Raw genomic sequence first — 20032 nt, 5'->3', positions numbered from 1 at the left:
GAGCTGAAGTCGCTTTACTCGGCGGCTGGCCTCGATCGTGAGAAATAGAAATTTTCTCTACAAATTTCCAGCAGGGAAAGAAATTCAGAGGAGGAGGGTCAGGTCAAGACCGTAGTAAACGATTATGTTATACTTGTGGAGACGAGGGGCATATTGCGAGATTTTGTCCTAAGGCGGGAAATGTTCAGCAACAAGGTGGACAAGGACGTACTACGCCACCGATGCCTCCTCAGTTGCCTCCTCTGAAGGCACCACCAGTAACACCGTTGCCACCCCCACCGGTTAGGCCACAATTGCCAACACCTCCTCAACAGGGAAATCAACAACAACATAACATAGTCTATGGCATGATTCCTAGAGATGATCAAGTAGCCGCGAAGACTGTTGAGGGTACGTTACTTATTTCTGATACGCCAATGCATGTGTTGATTGATTCGGGTGCTACACACTCTTTCATATCTGATAAAGTGGTTTCTAGATTGGGCCTCCAACTAGATCCATGTCAGAAAACTTTTGGTATACCATCCCCTGCAGGGGCTGGATTGACTTTAGAATCCATATGTCGTGATGTGATTCTAGATATGGGAGGTTATCAGTTCCTTGCGGACTTATTCGTTTATGACACAGATGTTTTTGATGTTGTTCTTGGTAACTGGTTAACCAGTTATCATGTTGTCGTGGATTGCTTTTATAAAGCATTGATATTACGTGTTCCCGGCAACCAGATGTTGCTTGTGGTTACGCCTATGGTGGGGCAGACCTCCAAGGCTTATTTGTATGCTATGCAGGATAGAGTGTATTATGATGATGTGTCTATAACTTCTATACCTGTAGTTCAAGATTTTGTAGATGTGTTTGGCGAAGTCCCTGGACTACCGCCAAAGAGAGATTGATTTTTTGCATTGAGTTGGTTCCCGGCACATCACCTATATTTAGGGCACCTTTTAGGATGGCACCCCTTGAATTGAGAGAGCTCAAGTCTCAAATTCAAGAATTGCTTGATAAGGGTCTCATCAGACGGAGCACCTCGCTGTGGGGAGCTCCAGTGTCGTTTGTTAAAAAGAAGGATGGCACCCTCAGATTATGTGTTGATTATAGAGCCTTAAATAATGTGACTATTCGCAACAAAAGTCCTTTGCCCAGGATTGACGAGTTACTTGATCAATTGAGAGGTGCTAAAGTTTTTTCTAAGATTGATCTTAGATTGGGATTTCATCAGCTCCTTTTTAGAAAAGAAGATATTGCAAAAACAGCCTTCTTGACAGGGTATGGGTTGTATGAGTACTTGGTAACATAGTACAAAATATCAGGACATAAGTATTTATTGATATTTAATTTCTAAATATGTATCGTGGATATATCCTTCTCTTTGGAGATATTTGACATTGTTTCACATGTAAATATCGTTGATATATCTAAAATATCAACAAATATCGTGGATATTATGGATATTTTTTGATATATCATGATACATTATTTATATTTATTTGAAATATAATGGTAAATATTAGATAAAATTGTTTTATATACAAAATATTGCAAAATATCTCCAAATATCGCAAAATATCTCCAAATATTACAAATATCGTTGAAATATCACCGATATTTGCAGTTGTATATATCTCTGAACATATCGTGATATTTATATATCTTTCTCAGAAATCCGGATATATATCCCCAAATATCGTGATATATCGAGATATTTTGTACTATGCTTGGTAATGCCGTTTGGTTTGACGGACGCACCACACTATGTCATAGCAGTTGATTTAAGACGGCTCATATCTGTCGAGATTCCACTATTTCGACAGTTACTGACTGTCTCATAGGCTGTCGTAAAAATTACCGTCGATTTTGTTCTGGACGGTTAGGAGCAGTCAAAGATTTAAAATAAAAGGACAGCTAACAGCCATCGATTACTAAAATTTGTGGACGGTTAAGGGCTGTCCTTTAATGGTCAAAACAACTGCTTCAAACTATCTACAATTGCGTTCTGCTCCATCTAAGTAATGAGAATTTCTATTATAGACGGTTCGTATCAGTTGAGTATTGGGAAAGAAAATCCACGTGCAACTTTAATAATATGATTTGATTTGCTAACCAAATAATTTAAATTTAAACTGCACTGTAATTAAGAAACCATAAGAAACTGAAATAGCAAAACTTCTTTATATTATTCCAAAATATATACAGTAACACTGCAATACCATATACAATAAGCAGTTAAGCACTTGAAGTCTGACAAGATACCAAAATATTTAAACTCTTGAATTGTTACAAGACAAGCACTCAACGGCTAGGTAGTAAATACTACCTAAACATCAAAATATATAACCTTTACTTGGATTTACAAGTTAAGGCATGCCAAGAGAAGATATATTTTTGTTGATTCACAACATATCTATAAGCTTCATTAGTGAAAAATCATGTAATTTTTTAGCCAAGTGATTATGTCACCAAGCACAATATCTCCAAGTCTTCCATCTCGTTCGTACAACGGTGCAAAATCATCAAGTATCTCATCGATTTGGACATTATACGAATTTGGAGGTGTCGTTAAATAGGTGCAGACTTCTCTAAGTGCAACCACAGTCTTTGTTATGAAACTCTTCAAATGACAAGTTGTAGATTGAGGTCGGATATCGCGTGAATCAGCACAAACTGGGGATTGTTGTATTTCCTAAATTAAAAAAAAAAAAAAAAAAATAGAATAAATATAGATGAAGAGACTTTAAAATAGCCTATTGAACACAAAAACCAAAAGCACCCAAGTTTGTTGTTCCTAAAATCATATCCCTCGAAAAAATAAAATCAAACATATAGCAATACCTAAACAAAAAAAAATCAACATAGCTATAGGATGTGGACAGAAAACCTAAAAAAAAGCTAGTACAGTACAACTTTTCATACCATAGATCTTATAACAATCAATATAAGTCTACTTAAAAAAAACTTAAATAGTACTTATTACGAAAGCTATGACGGAGAACCTAGCTAATACTTAGCTTATAAAGCAATACTATATACATTCTACCAATAAGTCTCCAGTGACCAACCACTTACACGGTTTACTATATGTGAAGGCCTCTATTATTGGAACAAGGTCTTCTGTGACCTTTAGCGCACTCACAAGGTCTTCTATGAACTTTAGCGCACTCACAGTTATCCTACGTCCTAGCTGTTGTAAAAAGTTAAACATGCAATAACAATTTATGAAAAACTTAGATTGACAAAATAAATAGTCTAAGTTGTGCCTAATGCTCTAATTAATTACAGGTATAAAAACACACATACTGTATATATTATTATATAGTATCAAGCCATGCTTACAGTAGAAACCAAAGTACTTGTAATAGGCAATAATATATAACCACTGCATAGATCAGTTAAGATTTAGATTTTGCAAACCACTATGAACAAGAAGAAAAAACCTCAATGAACAAATTAATAAATCAAAGAGGACATCAATGGGAAAAAATGTCTTGTGAGAGCACACGAGATTTTACACAACAACAAGGTAATAGTTATAATAAAATAGAAAAGCAACAAGTAAAAACATTTATAGAGGTCAAGAATTAAGTGCAATGAAAATTCAGCCCCTAAATAATAAATAACAAGGCACCATAATGCACTGAAAAAGATTAAAACTAAAGTTTCCTTTTCTTTTCATTTGAATTGATAAAAGATGTATGAAAAGGCTCTCCTAAGTAAAACATGAGTACCTAAATTATAGCTACTCGCAACAAACAGAGAGCATGCAACAAATAGACCTAAGTACATAATCTGTTACCATCCTTGCATCGCACTTAAAGAACCTGTCCGATACAGACCCTAGCACATGTCCTTAGTGGCTTACGAAAAGCACTTCTCATCCCAGTCTGGGGTCTATCAGCTTCAACACACGAAAGCATCTTGTAAATCCTCAAAACATGGAAAGGGTGCACTCTGACTCTCAAATGAAAAGCATCTTCCCCAACAAACTTAGTCATATACTAGTTACAAGCAATACGAGCAGCCTCAAGAGCCTTAACATAGTTATACATATATATATTGAGCAATACGAGCAGTGTCAAGAGCCTCAAGCAATACTAACTACACATGTACTCTGTTCATAATCTTAGTCTAGACATAAATTAACAAATTATTACCTAAGATACATTTCGAAGCCTTGAAGATTGTCTTTTAAGGTTTGCGACTTCATCCTCAAGTAGGAGTGCAAGTGGATATCTAAATATTTGAATCCGATTCGAATTCGTATTTGAAAAATTGGATATTATCTGAAAATTTCAGATATTGAATTCAGATTCGGATAATTTTTTATGTCCGAACTGGTTTTAGATACGGATTCGGATATTGCCATATCTGCATCCGAAAATATCCGATCAAATTTAAAAAATTAATAGTTATTATATATAATTTATTTATTTATTTATTATTCTATAAAATATTATATAAAACCATAAGCTAATACTATAAAACTATAAGAACAAAATAATCTATCTAATAAAACACAATGGTGTGGGGCCCGCAGGGCCTCCATCCAGTGGTTACCATTGTCTTTTCTAAGTTGTGACATGGCACTTTCAAATTCATCTAGGTGGTGTGCTGCATTTCTAAGTTAATTGTGGTTCTACCATATCTCTTCTTCTCTCATTTAGAGTAAAAAAACATCAAGAATTGTTTCCAACATCTGCCCTAACCGCCGCCATCATCGTTTCCTTCCATCATCTACCCTAACATTCCCTCCCAGAAGTTCAGGGGTGATGTTAGCTACTTCTCAACGTTGTTTGCTAATGCAAGTCAGCACTTCTCAATGCTAAAACTGGTTTGCCGAAGTAGATAAATGATATAGCTACTTTCCATGTGATCTATGTGAATCTAACTCCTCTTCGATGCAGTTGTGATTGGTAACATTGATTTCTGAGCCTTATTCAAAATTTCTAGAACTGTAAGCTCTCATATGTAATATGTAGTTTTGTTTGACTAATGGATTCATGAATAAAGGAAAATGCATAATTACCTACTTAATTTTATTTGTCATATGCATCAAAATGTTTCTCTATATATATATTTTTTTGCACGATTACAGCTTATACAAAGGAAAATATAAAATTTAGTTGTGATAGAAAGGGGGTGTGTGCTTGGTGATAGCCTAGGCTCTAGGCTCTCCCTGGAACCTAGCCATCCCCCGCACACGTGACTGCATACCTTCCAAATTCTTATTTGTAGTTTGATTAGCGCAATCTGTTGAGATTTTACTTATCTCAATCTCTACATATAGTAGTAATAGGGTTGTTGGTCTTGAACATATTCCACCTCTGTTTATCCTCCTTGCGACCATACCAGATTATTAGAGCCATAAGTCGCTATTGCCGCTTCCAAATTTGAATCTTTGTGCAATTTCAGCTATCCTTTTGCTAAACCCCATTCCACCATTCAATGGAACTATAAATCTGGCTTGGCTCCAATCCTTTTCAAAAGACTGGTAGAAAATTTGAGAAAGTTGGACCAGAAGTGTAAATGCTTTTGTAGAGTCTAATGTTTGTGGAGATTCCAATATTTTTGGAGCTTTAAGTAACTAAGCTTGTAGATTTAAGGGACTGCAAGAAAAGATGCAACGTATATAGCTAAGTAGCTTCATAAATCTTTCTTGTTAACAAAATGGCACAATATGAAGTATATGGATAATTATGTTAACATAAGGCGTAATCCTAGGTCAAAATGTGAGGGAACTGATTTTTCCCTTGTGTATATGGTTTTGTAGTGTCCATTTGAGTTAGCTGCAAGTCTTGATAAAAGTCCGTCATTGTGCTTCAGGGATCTCCTCCCCCCCAACACACACACACAGAACTTTCGAACACAATTATGTGCACTGTTGGTTTGTTCAAGAATGATATCACTCTGGAAGTTCTAGATGTCTATAAATATTTGTATTGATATTTTTTTTTTCTTTTCTGGTGAGGTGGACGAATTTTACTATGTCAAAAATCATGCACACACAAATCCTATCTTTTTACTTTGCTTGGAAAGATTGTGAGGCTTTGCTGGGGGTATGATATTTACTTTATTAGTTCGAACCCGACTCTCTTGCATCTGTTGTGGAAAATTTTAGGTGCGGATGTCAATTATTAACATGATTCATTGAAGTTGCCTTCTTGGTCAAGCCTTGGGAGGTTGGAGGTTGGGCCCAAGGTCTTGGGATTGATCCCCACCTTAACAGATTCACTATTTCTCGATGAATTTTATGTAGTGCACTTCGGTAATTAACTAATATAATAGGCCAAATCTGTTTGTAGGTTTTGGTTGAGCCAGAACACCACAAGGATATAAAATCATAGCTCAAATGCGATCTCATATTTTGTGGATGGAGAAAAGGGTAAGCTGTATTCTTTCCACAAACCGGTTTAGCGAATGCCTAATTTGTACCACGTTGGTTGTATACCGCATCTTGGGTTTTAGCCTATAATTATCACTGCATATTACTAAATTGATATTTATGATTCTCCAGAAATGCTGTAAATCTAAAGCTCCTATTAACGAGGTTTCAAAAGACATGGTGTCTTACAAGAAGATTGGTGCATTTGTAGTTGCTCCCGTAAGTAGCTTACTACATACATTTTTAAGAACTTTGCTACTTCCATAGATTCGTTTCTCCATATTTACTTTAATTATAACTTAATTTTGATAAGTCAAATTTTATATCATTATCATACTTCGAGAAGTATATTTTCTTGTGATAACTTCGTGAATTGGATATTTACGCACAATATTACCGTGAAGCGAGTTATGGAAAGTCTTCAAAGATCAGTCCGCTTTGTGCAAAATGGAATTGCAACTTCTTTATCAAATTCGGACAGCAATGGTTAGTAACTTTTCCATTATTTTTCAAGTTTTACAAAGACCGAGGGAAGTTATTTAGGTTCATGATAACTCATATATCGTCCGTTTTCCTTTGGTTCATATCCCCGACTGAAAAATGGAACCGAATAGGGACTTTCCAAATGGTTGGGCTCCACCGCAACACATGATTGTTGAAGGTCTTGCCAGTCCAGTTCGTAAGACGCAAGATCCATGGCAGAGGATATTGCTGTGAAATGGCTTAAAACAAACTATGCACCTTACAAGAAAACAGGCACAATGCATGAAAAATACGATGTGGAATCGTGTGGAGCAGTTGGAAGGGGTGGTGAATACATACCTCAAGTAAGTTACATAGTCTATTTGCAAATATTTAAAATTGTGATTAATTATACGCAAAACAAAATAACCGTTAATCCTATTTCTGTAATAGATAATTTCCCTTGAATCAAGAGCAATCACGCACAATGATGTGTGGGGTGATCTCAATTCTTATGTGTTTCTGGTGTACCTATATGCAGACTGGCTTTGGATGGACAAACGGAGTAGTTTTAGCATTTTTGGAAGAGTTTGGGTGGCCGCAAGACCGAAATATAGATTGCTGACACGCTAGGTACAACTGATAAAAAGGAAAAGTAGCATAAATAAACTGAAGCATAAGTAGAATTACAACCAGCTCAGTTACTTTCTAGGTTAACATTGTTTGATTCTGCTCTAACTACAGAGAACTTTCTGGCCATACTTATTACAATGTATCAGGACTCAGATGATAAACCCGAGTTCATTTCAAATATTTTGTTACCCTCATTTATGTACAATCGTTTGTGTTCTTGAAACAAAATGTACTATTATTGAAACTGTTTGGTTACCTACTTTGTTGTTGCTCACTTTTAGGTGGATAGTGATCCATATGGTGTTTTTCAAGTTAATTGTAGTTCACTACTTTCAAGAGGGAAAATTTATACTTTTAGATAATATAGTTAGGTATAAGGATTTCTATTGAACGATATGTGTGTTTAGTGTTATGTGTGTGTGTGTTCAAGTTCAGGCTGCTTCTATAGAGTTAGCGTCGCAGGCGACTCTATCAGTGCCGTACGGCACGGGCATACCCTAGTAATAATAATAAATGACAAATATATATATTTATAATAGTTTTTATAGTAGTAAAATGAATTATTTAAAGAAAATAAAATTTTAATTAATATTAATTTTCGGATCGGATCGGATATTACCCGATATCTCCGAAATCGGATTCGGATAATTTTTTTAATATCTGTCGGATTCGGATATTGGTATAAATTTTCGGATTCAGATACAGTCATATCCGAATCCGAACCTATCTGTTTGCACCCCTATCCTCAAGTATTTTGCGAGCCTTGTCTGCTTTATCAAGTCTAGCCGTGATCGCCTCATAACCTGACTTACTGCTTTCACATGCTCTCTTCTCTCGTTGAGCAATCTCCTTATAAGTAGCTGAAGCATGGTAAAGTCTTTGTCACACCACTACCTAGACCGCAAACATGGCCCCTTCTATCACGACCAATAACCTATTAAGCAAACAAAAGTTTAGCTAGAACTTTGAACAAAACCCAGTAGCAAAACAAAAAACAAGATGGGAAGAAGCATCACATCAAAGCAACGAGATCATTGTCAAGATCCCTTTCCACTATGTCAAGCTCTATGCCAACAAACCTGTTAATTTCCTCTTACAAAAGAAATCAAAGTCACCATTTCTTAAGTACGTAATATCTAGTCCTGGTCATACAAACATAAGCAATAGCTATACAAATATGTCTCGTTTTTTCTTACAAGAGATTGCCTCATTTAAGTGTTGATGCAACTGCCATCTCTCCTCGTATGGGTGGCCACATATCCTTGTGTCCATGAAACCTTACCAGTCGGACTATCTTTTTTCTGTAACATATTAAACAAATATGTAGATAAAGATTAATAGTTGAGTGCATACGATAATTTTAAGGTATTAAATAGATGTTTACCAACTTGATAACCTGATAAAGGTTTTAGAGAAAGTGGTACTCAAATTCCTTTCTGCCTCCTTACACACTTAACACCCTAACGGCGACGTCCCGAGTCCTTTATCCCAGTTAGACACTAAAACATAAAGACTTGGAACACCAAAGTAAATATCTAGGCGTCTCGACTAACGCCAAATCAACCCAAGTACCAAGTTATAGTGAATGAAATCATCATAATAAACTAAGATAAAAATAAAAATTCCAAGTCCTATAGATCTCAAAGGATCACTAGTTATATCTTTAACAAGTGGCACATATCTCATAATTTTCCAATATATATATATATATACACGAGCAGGTTCCGTTTACCATATTTTTTATACCATAGTTTATACCATGCCCCACAACTTCACCTACAACGCGAATTATAACCTAGTTTTTTGTGGATGTGTTTAACTAACCATAAAGATCACCTCTATAAAATTTCAACTCATTTGATAATGTTTAACTATGTCTAAAGATAATTGCAAAATCTAATAATCTGAGCCGTTAAAAAAAATTCAAAGTTGACAATGATTTTTAACTAGGTTAGAGATTTCTAAATTAGATGAATTTTTGTGTAGATGCTATCTATGAATAGTAGATCATATCCACAAATTATTAGCCCTTAACTCATTTTGTAGGAGGATGTGGTATAAACTATGGTATAAAAAGTGCCGTAAACGAAATCTGTTCTATATATATATATATATATATAGGTTAGAATATATTGACACCTTGAATTGACACCCCTACCAAAATGTACACTTCTACAATGAATTAATGGTTGATTTTTATGAAGATGACTCTCTTACTATGTGGATCATGTCTACAAAATTTCAATTCATTTCGATATCTGTAGCCTTGTCAAATTTATTTACAAAACGGAAAAGATATAGACCGTTAAAAAAATTGCAAACTTCAACACAAATTTTGACAAGGTTACACATTGAAATAAGCTAATTTTTTTTTGGAAATTATATCCATAGAGGGGAGATCATATCTACCAAAAATCGGCTATTAAATCATTGTGTTTAGTAGGAGTGTCAATTCAAGGTGTCATTTAGGGGTGTTAATATAGCATTTAAATATATATATATATATATATATACGGTTTGTCTAGAGTGCCACTCTTATAGTGACACTCTTATCTCACACTCCTCCTCAAACCGTCCGATCTAATCCAAGTCTCAAAAAGATCTAACACTCCTAATTTCAAACAACAAAGTGGGGGTAAAAGCGTCTTTTTCTTTTCATCTTCTCAAAACAAAAAGAAAAAAAACCAGATCTACAATTCTGAATTCATTGCGGTAAAAAGGATATGGAACAATGGGAAGTTGGACAACATCTTGGAGAAAGAATTTCAAGCAGAGGTCCGGATATTGGGAACAATTCTTCACTCAAACATAGTAAAACTGTTTTTCTTTGTATTTCTTGTGAGAGCTCAAGTACTTCTTGTTTATGAATACATGGTGAATAGCGGCTTAGACCGATGGTTACACAAAAGAAAGAGAGAATCAATATTTTCAGATTCAGTTAACCATGTTCTCTTGGATTAGCCTACAAGGTTGCATATCGCAGATTAGGAGTTGCTCAAGGTCTTTGCTACATGCATCATGGATGCTCTCATCCATCATTCATTGTGATGTGAAATCGAGCAATATCTTGTTGGATGCCAACTTTAATGCTACGATTGCAGACTTTGGATTGGCAAAGATGTTGGTTAAGCATGGGGAGTCGGATACAATGTCTCGTAGCGTGCTCTTACGGATACATTCGCCCGGTGAGTCTTATTTGAGTACATTTCTATATTTTATAACATACTTAAAGTTGGAAAATCGGCTAAAAGCTGCGGTTGGTTGATTGAATTTCAGAGTACACTTACACAACCAAGGTGAATGAAAAGATCGATGTATACAGTTTTGGGGTAGTACTCCTAGAATTGACTACGAGAAAGGAACCTAATGATGGAGATGAGCACATAAGTCTTGCCTAATGGGCATGGCGTCCACTTTAATGAGGAAAAATCTATAACTAATGCCCCGGGCGAGGAGATCGGGGATCCATGTTATTTGCATGAAATGAGTTTGGTCTTGGACTAGGGATCATATGTACACGTGCTTTACCTTCAAAGCGACCTTCAATGACGGAGGTATTGCAAGTCCTACTATGATGTGGCCCTCGGCAAATCAACGCATTTAAGAAAACCGAGAACATGCATGGCGCCGATCCCTCGTAGATACAACTAGTAGCTACCTTCTTTGCTACAAGGATAGTCACTTGGGATCATTGAAGTACAATTCCAATTGTGCTTGATTATAAATAAGGTTGATGAGTGAAGTTTTTCATGTATTTGTCTTGTGGTCAGTACTTATTTATACTTTCGGGGTGAAATAGAAATTTCATATATTATGAATTTCATGTATCAACTGTGCCTTCGATATAAAACTATAAGCGGTACCGAACTATAAGTGGCTTATTTAGTTATTTTCACTCTTTTGGCTTGTCTTGGTGTATTTGTGAGGCAACTCAATTTTTCTCGGGCAAAGTTGTGAGGCAAAAGGAATCAAAGAGTGTATAAATTGGTTCTAGCTATTGCTATCGCACCTTGAATCCTACCCTCGCTATTAATTACACTCCCTTCCACAAGACTTGGCATCCCCCAGGAATAAATCGTTCAACATGATCGAGAAAACAAAGTTCTCTTAACTATTTTAACTAACAAAATGCAAATAACAATCACAAATAAGTCAAATATTTTGCAAAATGGAAGAAACCGAAAAACTAATCGACCTTGGGGATAACTTATTTTCCCCTTGGAATGGATTCCAATAATTTGATTGCTCAATGTATGTTACAAAACTATCAAACACCTTCAACAATCAAATGTGTCTGTTTGGACTTTGTCCCAAACGGTGTGGCCATGCCGTTTGGCCTTAGTACCAAACGGTGTGGCCATGCATTTGGGACTAAGTCCAAAAGCGGTATGGCCATGCCGTTTGGCCTTAGTACCAAACGGTGTGGCCATGCAGTTTGGGACTAAGTCCAAACGGTGTGGCCATGCCGTTTGGGACAAAGTCCAAACAGACACGCCATTTTTTTGCAAGTTCATAAGGTTCGATATAACAACAAAATTTCGCAAGAAATAGTCAACGTTATAGTCATAAACTATGTCAGGAGTTATAGTTTATACATTAGGCCTACATGTCAGAGTTTGTTATAGTGTTAGTGTAAGTTTGGTATGCATGTCAGAGTTTTGTTATGTCAGGAGTGTGTTTTGTCAGGAGTCAGAATTATAAGATGGGATGCTCTAGCTAGATGAACTTGCCGAGAACCCAAAGAAGTTAAATTTGTCTATCCTGCTCATTCTAGAATTTTGATGTGCAATTCCCTGAGCTTTAAGGAACTGCATAAACTTCTATTACTAAGCAATGTATAGCTGCAATGTACGGCTTCTCAAAAGTTAGAAAAAAAAAAGCAGTACTTGCTTGCTATTCCAACACTTCCCACTAGCACAAAAGCCTAATTTACTTGCCCCCTCTTTAGTACACACGTCTGATCCCAAAAGCCTACTTCTCATCAAATTTAAAAATTCCACAAAGCTAGATTCTTCTAACATAGTCATATTGTTTGGAAGCTAAGGAACATCACAAGATGCCTTGTTAGGGCATAGGCTTCTTTTTGGCATGCTGGCCTCTGTGTAAAAGCAGATTGCAATGAACTTTGTTTCTCAATTCACATTGTTTCCTTGTACTAGAAATATGAAAGACAAAAAAATACTAGGCAAATAAAAAGAGACAAATTTGATAAAAGTATAATCAATTACTTTTACATGAACAGATCCTACATTCTTCAATTCAAGCACATCCATGCCTCGCTTAAATGGCTTACCAAAAAAAAAGGGACTTCATATTCACTACAATATTATAAGAAACACGACTTTTCGCTAATGAGTAATAACATTAGATACATCAACTTTTACAACCCGGTAGTGCTCGGGGCTTGGAATTAATGGACGACAACCTAACACCACCGGTTTTGTCCCACGAAAATATGAGCACCGCACCAATACTTCAAATACCAATTGAGACCGGGCCTTAATTTCAACCGAGGTGGTGCCCTTGATCCTGGGAAGTTGTAAAATCAGAAAATGCTATTAAACACCTCACCAAGAACAAACAAAAAAACTGAAGTATCAATAGCCTATGACCAATAAGGAAGCAACGGTTCGAATGCTACCCACGCCGTTTGCAACTTGACAGAAGAGCACAAGCTAGTAGACCACCACTTCGAAAGGCCCAAACACTTTCATGTCTAACCGAAAAAATGAAATGAATGAGTTCCAAATTAGAAAAGACGTTCGCAATGAGCAAGAACCCTTAATATCTAGCAAAAACTACAAACTCAAATTCGGGCAAATATAATGGGAAAAAATGAAGAAGAGTTGATCGAATTAGGATATAATGGTTTAGCCACGAAGTTAAATAATTTTTCCCAACAGTAAAGAACAAAATCAAAAGAAAGGGAGATGAAGGAACTTTTGGTTGAAAGATGAGGCAAATGAGCTTAACCGCATTTTCCTAGATAGTTCAAAGAACACCTACCAGGGGGTAAGCAAAGGGAATGATAAAAAGTTAACCATATACATTCTATTTGAACTTATTGATTATTCATAAACATATAAAGGAAATGAATCCCCGCTTTTTATGAACGAAGTGAAGTGACAAAAATGGAACAATATCATTAGGAACTAAAGATAAAACACGAATAACTTAAATCAAGAGCACATAATTATTTGTATACATTCAAGGATTGCTAAATATTGATAGGCACTTAAGTCGATCTGATCATACATATAGAAGCGCATTACGTAAGTAAGATTTCAATGATTGCTACATCTGAGATAGGATAGTTCCATGTCGAGATGACCAATACAACTCTAGTGGTTCGGACACAATTTCATTGATACATTAACCACCCAATTCAAACTAGAATCATAAAAAAAAAAAATAGTACAAACTAATTCACTCAAAATGATGTCAAAAGAAATCGAACCTAGGCGAAAAAAAGTCTCGAACTTAGGCTTAGAAAGTGTTTTACTTAGGCTTAAAAGTCTCGTGGACATGAATTCAGAGCTTTCTGTCGCTCAGTTGAGCTTCTGTACATGTGAGGATGTCTCTCTGCTTGGCTTCCACCATTAGAAACTGATAATGCTGTGGCCAAGTAGTAGAAAAATGGGGCTAAGATTTTAGAGGTGAGTAGTGGGTTTAACATCAACAAAACTATTTCTTTTCATCAGATCGTGTTCATTGTTGAGGAGAATAGCAAGAAGAGGGGGGTTAGGTCAGTAGAGAATGAGGTAGTGAGGAAGAAGAAAGAGGCGTGGGTTTTGCTTCCAAAATCTAATTTGTGTAAGAAATGACGATTATACCCCCACTTGTTTTTTATTTGGGCAAAATCATTTTAGCTGTTAGATCAGGATGAAATCGGAGGGACTAGGAAAAGTGTGAGATTAGAGTATCACTATAAGAGTGGCACTCTAGACATATATATATATATATATATATATATATATATATACCGACTCCTAAAAAGACCTTAAATAAGTACTAAATCTAAAACACTCACAACTTCACCTACAAAATGATTTAAACCCTAATCTTTTGTGCATATAATCTGCTAACTATAAAAAACATCTCTACAAAAATTCAACTCGTTTGACAATTTTTAACACTGGCAAAAGATGAATGCAAAAACTAGACATTTCTGGACCTTTATATATATATTCAAAAGTGGAAAACAATTTTATCTAAGTTAGAGGATAGCAAATGAATTGAATTTTTGTAGAGATGTTCTTTATGGTTAGTAGATCATATGCACAAAAGATTAGGGTTTAAATCATTTTGTAGGTGAAGTTGTGGGTGCTTTAGATTTGGTACTTATTTAAGGTCCTTTTAGGAGCCGGGGGATATATATATATATATATATATATATATATATATATATATATATATATATATATATATATATGATTTATCTGGTTTGGCTAGGGTGACATCCTAACTGTGACATCCTTATTGTACATCCTATCAAAAAAAATGCATTTCAACAATGAATTAGTGTATGATTTTTGTAGATATAATCTACTTTTCCCTTGATTATATATCTACAAAAAATTAGCTCAATTCGATATTTCTAAATGAGTCAAACTTAAAATTATTTCTAGACCGTTAAATAAAATTGCAAACTTAAACACCAAGTGTTTGACAAAGTTCCACATATTGGATTGAGCTAATTTTTTGTAGAGATATAATCCATGAAGAGTAGATATACACCAATTCATTATATATATATATATATATATATATATATATATATATATATATATATATATATATATATTAAGTTAATATTCATAGACTCTAGTTGCGTCTCCGTTCACTCAACCAACGCTATCCTGCAGAATCTGTAAGGGCATAAAAACCACGCGCCTAGCAAAGAAGAACTACCCAACAACCCACTAAATAAGTGAAAGGAGAGTGTATGTACAACCAAATCTCAAACTAAAAATTAATAAAATAAAATAAAATAAAATAAGATATAGCACATTAAAGCAAACTCAAAGGGAGAACTAAGCTAAGGAACATTCCTATTACAAAGCAAATACATCTAAGACGACAATACCATCAATAGCCTTCTAATTATATAAAATATAAACTTATCCAACCTCTAAAGATATATCCCCAAATATTAAAACACTCATAGTCCAACGCTAATATAAGTCAATATACACCCTAAAGGGTCAATTACGCTCCAAGGAGTCAATACATTCAATATAGTTCTATATGCTCCAAATGAGTCAATGCACTCAATAGAACTTCATACGCTCCATAAGAGTCAACACGCTCAATAGAGCTCCATACGCTCTAGAAGAGTCAACACATTCAATAGAGCTCCATACCCTCCCGAGGAGTCAACATGCTCAATAGAGGTCCGTACGCTCCAAAGGAGTCAATGCGCTCAATAGAGCTCTATACTCTCCAAAGGAGTCAACATGCTCAATAGAGCTCCATACGACGACACTAAAAACTTCAAAAACAACACAACCACCAAACTACAAAATTCCAATACTAACAGTACCAAGCCAATGATATATTCTAGAGTGCATAATTTGGTTACGACGCTTAATAATAACTACAACAGTAAACTTTGCAGAAAACAGAATTAGAGCTACTAAGCAAACTAAGGAAGTTTAAATGTCAACTCATTATGGTTGTCCAAACATTCAATAAACCCAACAATAAAATTCAGCACCCACAACTCCATATTTGTTCGTCAAGTATGACGTTAACTTTGTGAGTACTGATCTCGCTATAAAGCACACAACAAGCATTTCAAATTTCAATTGAGCTATTATATTAAGCTTTATCCAAAAATAAAAGAGTGCATGTCCCATTTAGATTACTCACCACAAAGTTCACTTAAGAATGTACCTTCTCATAGTCCAAGTTCGCATCTCCATCGGCTCACAACACTCACATGATAAGTAATTAAACATTGATATAAAATTATTCAATTTCAATAGCAAAAAAGAATATAACTATAACCCATATGCATGCGAACAACTTCGGATTTCACATAATAGTATTTCTACTCAAACCAAATATTATCATTCACTTAGACTAGTAAGAAATAAGGCAGAATTACTTACCTCAAATTAAAAATGAAATATAGCTAGCTCCTTGTGTAATCTTCTCCAAACCCCAATTTTGCTATCCCTTGATTGTCGCTCCATCACATGTACACCCTAGGTCTCTCTCCCTTTTATTCTTTTCAATCTTAAGTTTTAGGGAAGGGAATGAAAAAATGGGTAGTTGTATTCATAGGTGGGCTCAATTAAGTAGGCCATTAAGGGTCAAGTTAGATATTGCAAAGCCTTGCCCAGAGTCAGGTCCATGATAAATGAGTTGGGTCATTTCACTAACAACCCACCTACCAAATATAAATGGTTACTCAAGATAGGAACAATAAATGCAAGCAATATATACATAAATATATAAGACTAGGCCGAATAGAGATCACGATCAGATAAGTGATGTATAAGTGCAAGACACTTAGTGATTTCATGTAAATAGCAATTTCCTTATTCTCTATGTCCAAGACTAATTAATGCCAAAAAAACCGTCATTTACAAGAGACAATAAAGTTTAAAGTTTATGAATACAAGTATTGATTGAAAACTAATGTAGAAATTAAGTTAATTACTTGAAAATATTGAGTTCGAAACTAATCCAACTCAAACTGAAACATATAGACATTCTAAATTAGTAGAGGTTGAATGATCCAAACAATGAAAAAAAATAGCTGACTCAAGAACCAAGCACCTGACGCTCTTAAAGACCAAAAAAATATAGTATGCAAAAAAGCGACCAACTCATGGAACTATATCTAATCATTCTTACAAAAAAAATTAGTTGAAATAGGTTCACTGCCAAGAGACAACAAAGTATTGAAAGAAGAGCAACAGTTATACTAGCAAGCATTAGTTTGTGAGTGATGATGGAAACTGGAAAACCATAGACTAAGACTCTACGAGCTTGGCTCTAAGGCATAAAATTATTTTAATTATATTTGACAATGAAGCCATGCCTATACCCATTCTTAATAACCCTCCCAACACCCACCACACCCTCCTAAAATTCAATTGTAGAATAGCAAAGCAATCAATATTACTTACTAGTTGAGTCATGCAAACACTGGTTCTTAGACAGAGAATTCTTGTTACTATTTTAAGCAAGGGACAAAGAAACTGAAATGCACATGGCTAGTCACAAGGCCCAACATTAGTGTCATTACACTATGCATATAAAGCTTATGGTGTCGACACACCAATTTTCCAAGTTCCAAATATATGTGAGTTTTATTATAGTAATAAGACAGTCCCAATTCAACCACTAATGCATGACATAAAAAGTCTTATCGAAAAAATTATAAAAAATCATGATATAAAGAGGGCATCAGAAAACTCTTATCTCTATTAGTAAAATACACCATAATTAACCTGGCCTTTTAAATTAGACCAGCCTTTTTTCTACCGCCTAATTCCCCTAATTTAATACAAAAAAATATTATTCAATGTCTTTAAAAAGGACTATTTCGTCATTTATTTTTGTATTTCCATTTATACCCTTCCATTACAACACACAGACAAAGGAGTTTTATGTAAATTAAGGGCAAAAACCAAATCCACGCCTCTATATTGACATGTACGCGGTTTTTGCCACTTAACTACCATTAATACCCACTTCAATTACACCATTAATACCCACTTCAATTACCATTAATTATGGTCTAATTTCATACCAACCTCTTTAAATACATTGACTTTACGGCTCCCCCTCTCTTTTGCAAACAGAAAACCAAGCCTTCAACCAAGCCTTTAATTTCCCTTTAATTTCATTCATTCTCTTTAATTTCATTCTCTCTCTTCCAATTCAGTTCTCCCACAAATAATCGGACGTCTCAACCAAACCTTCAACCAAGCCTTCAGTCAAGACAATTCAGGTAGGCCTTTTTGTTTCTTAACCTATTACAGATAGATGAAAATGTCCAAAGGGAGATTATTAATCATAGGTCATTGAGGCATCCTAATATCATTAGATTCAAAGAGGTTGGTATGAAATTATTTATTTCGAGAGTATATTGGAAGGAATGAAAAACCGAAGTTTTTTTTTTTTTGTTTGATGCTTTGAATGCACTCAAGGTTGTATTAACACCGACCCATCTAGCTATTGTAATGGAATATCGTCGGTGGAGAGCTTCTCGGCGTTTATGTAATGCCGGTTAAACCCGGTGAAGATGAGGTTGGTGGTCTACATTTTCACTTTACCACCCCATTAATGCGTGCATTCATTGTTGATTTCTTTTTTTCCCTTATTCCGTTTGCGGGCCCGTTTCTTCTTTCAACAGCTTATATCAGGAGTTAGTTATTGTCATTCGATGGTAAAAGTGTTTTTTTTAATTATAAACTGCATTTGCACTGTATTATGGAGCGCGTGATTACTGATAGAGAGATTTATATGGAATTTTAACGTAGTTGTTTCAATTTTTTAATTGAAGCAAGTGTGCCATCGTGATCTGAAGTTGGAGAACACGCTACTCTGGACGGAAGCCCTGCTCCACGATTGAAGATATGTGACTTTGGATACTCCAAGGTACAAAAGTTTGTATCATGTTCTAATTCATTACAACACCATGATCTGATTTTGCGAGTTGCACAAATGTTGAAAAATAGATATTTATGTATACATGTCTTTATGACACGCAATGGCTTGTCTATCTATACTGAAAGTCCTGCCAACTTTCAGACTATGACAAGAAACTGGATCCTCTGGTATGTTTGGTGATGGTATTGTCCACTCTCCTTTGTGCTCTGATTTAAGCCTCTTGGATCTTGTGACACCTCTTGGAGACCTTATTGCACAATAAGCAGTCATGGACTTTAAAACCCGGTGCTTGGTTTGATTTAAGTTGAAATGTCCAAGTACAATGGCTATAAGATGAATTTGATGTTCTAGGTTCAGACTCAATGAGTTCAGGATAGTTTCCATGTGCCACATAAAGGAAATGTGGAGTTGGATTTTTACTCAAACTATATGGTATTTCAGTAGAGGTTTCACATGCACAGCAGTTATTAATACTTTTTGATTGGTTTAAAAATTTATTATCGTTGACGTACAAGTTGTTATTTTTTGTTTGTTCCTTTCATTTCATTTACCATTACCCTTTCCTCTGCCTACATATCGTAGGTGAGTAATGCCATGTTTCTGACATTGTCTACTATTGTTAGTCGTCAGTGCTGCATTCCCAACCAAAATCAACTGTTGGGACCCATGCATATATTGCTCCAGAAGTATTACTCAAGAAAGAGTATGATGGAAAGGTTAGTTCATACTTCAAATATACAGTTTAACATAATATTCATCAAGAGTTCAAGATCTTGACATAATCTGGCGTGATGTATTGCCTAAGACAGGGCTTTGTGCATACCGCTTAAGAATAAATGTGTAGGTATTATTGAATTCATGAAGATGAATTATACCGACAAAAGGTACAAGAAAAAATGGTTTTGAGATGATTGTAATTTTTGACTAAACCAC

General features: G+C 35.2%; 1 protein-coding gene and 2 long non-coding RNA genes across 3 annotated transcripts; 2 read left to right on the top strand and 1 right to left on the bottom strand.

Moving 5' to 3' along the window:
* The first annotated feature begins 221 nt into the window (after positions 1-221).
* Positions 222-893, top strand: LOC147510556 (uncharacterized). Its single transcript, XM_086598178.1, has one exon. It carries the CDS (start codon positions 222-224, stop codon positions 891-893), a length of 672 nt encoding a protein of 223 aa, XP_086454304.1.
* Positions 894-2237: 1344 nt separating this feature from the next.
* On the bottom strand, positions 2238-17083 carry LOC147510555 (uncharacterized). The gene is made up of 2 exons (XR_015218932.1): positions 16585-17083; positions 2238-2680 (listed from the first exon to the last, which is right to left on the bottom strand). It is a non-coding gene; the product is annotated as an uncharacterized LOC147510555 (long non-coding RNA).
* Positions 17084-18819: 1736 nt separating this feature from the next.
* LOC147510554 (uncharacterized) lies at positions 18820-19820 on the top strand. Its single transcript, XR_015216810.1, has 3 exons — positions 18820-18875; positions 18993-19087; positions 19723-19820. It is a non-coding gene; the product is annotated as an uncharacterized LOC147510554 (long non-coding RNA).
* Positions 19821-20032: the final 212 nt, after the last annotated feature.

The sequence above is a fragment of the Coptis chinensis genome, chromosome 3 (assembly GCF_015680905.1).
Source record: "Coptis chinensis isolate HL-2020 chromosome 3, ASM1568090v1, whole genome shotgun sequence".
NCBI lineage: Eukaryota > Viridiplantae > Streptophyta > Magnoliopsida > Ranunculales > Ranunculaceae > Coptis > Coptis chinensis.
The sequence above is the reverse complement of the archived record's forward strand: the minus strand, read 5'-3'. Positions and strand labels throughout refer to the sequence as shown.

Coding starts and splice junctions, on each gene's coding strand:
- LOC147510556 (XM_086598178.1), top strand. CDS start 222: ATGCCTCCTCAGTTGCCTCCTCTGAAGGCACCACCAGTAACACCGTTG.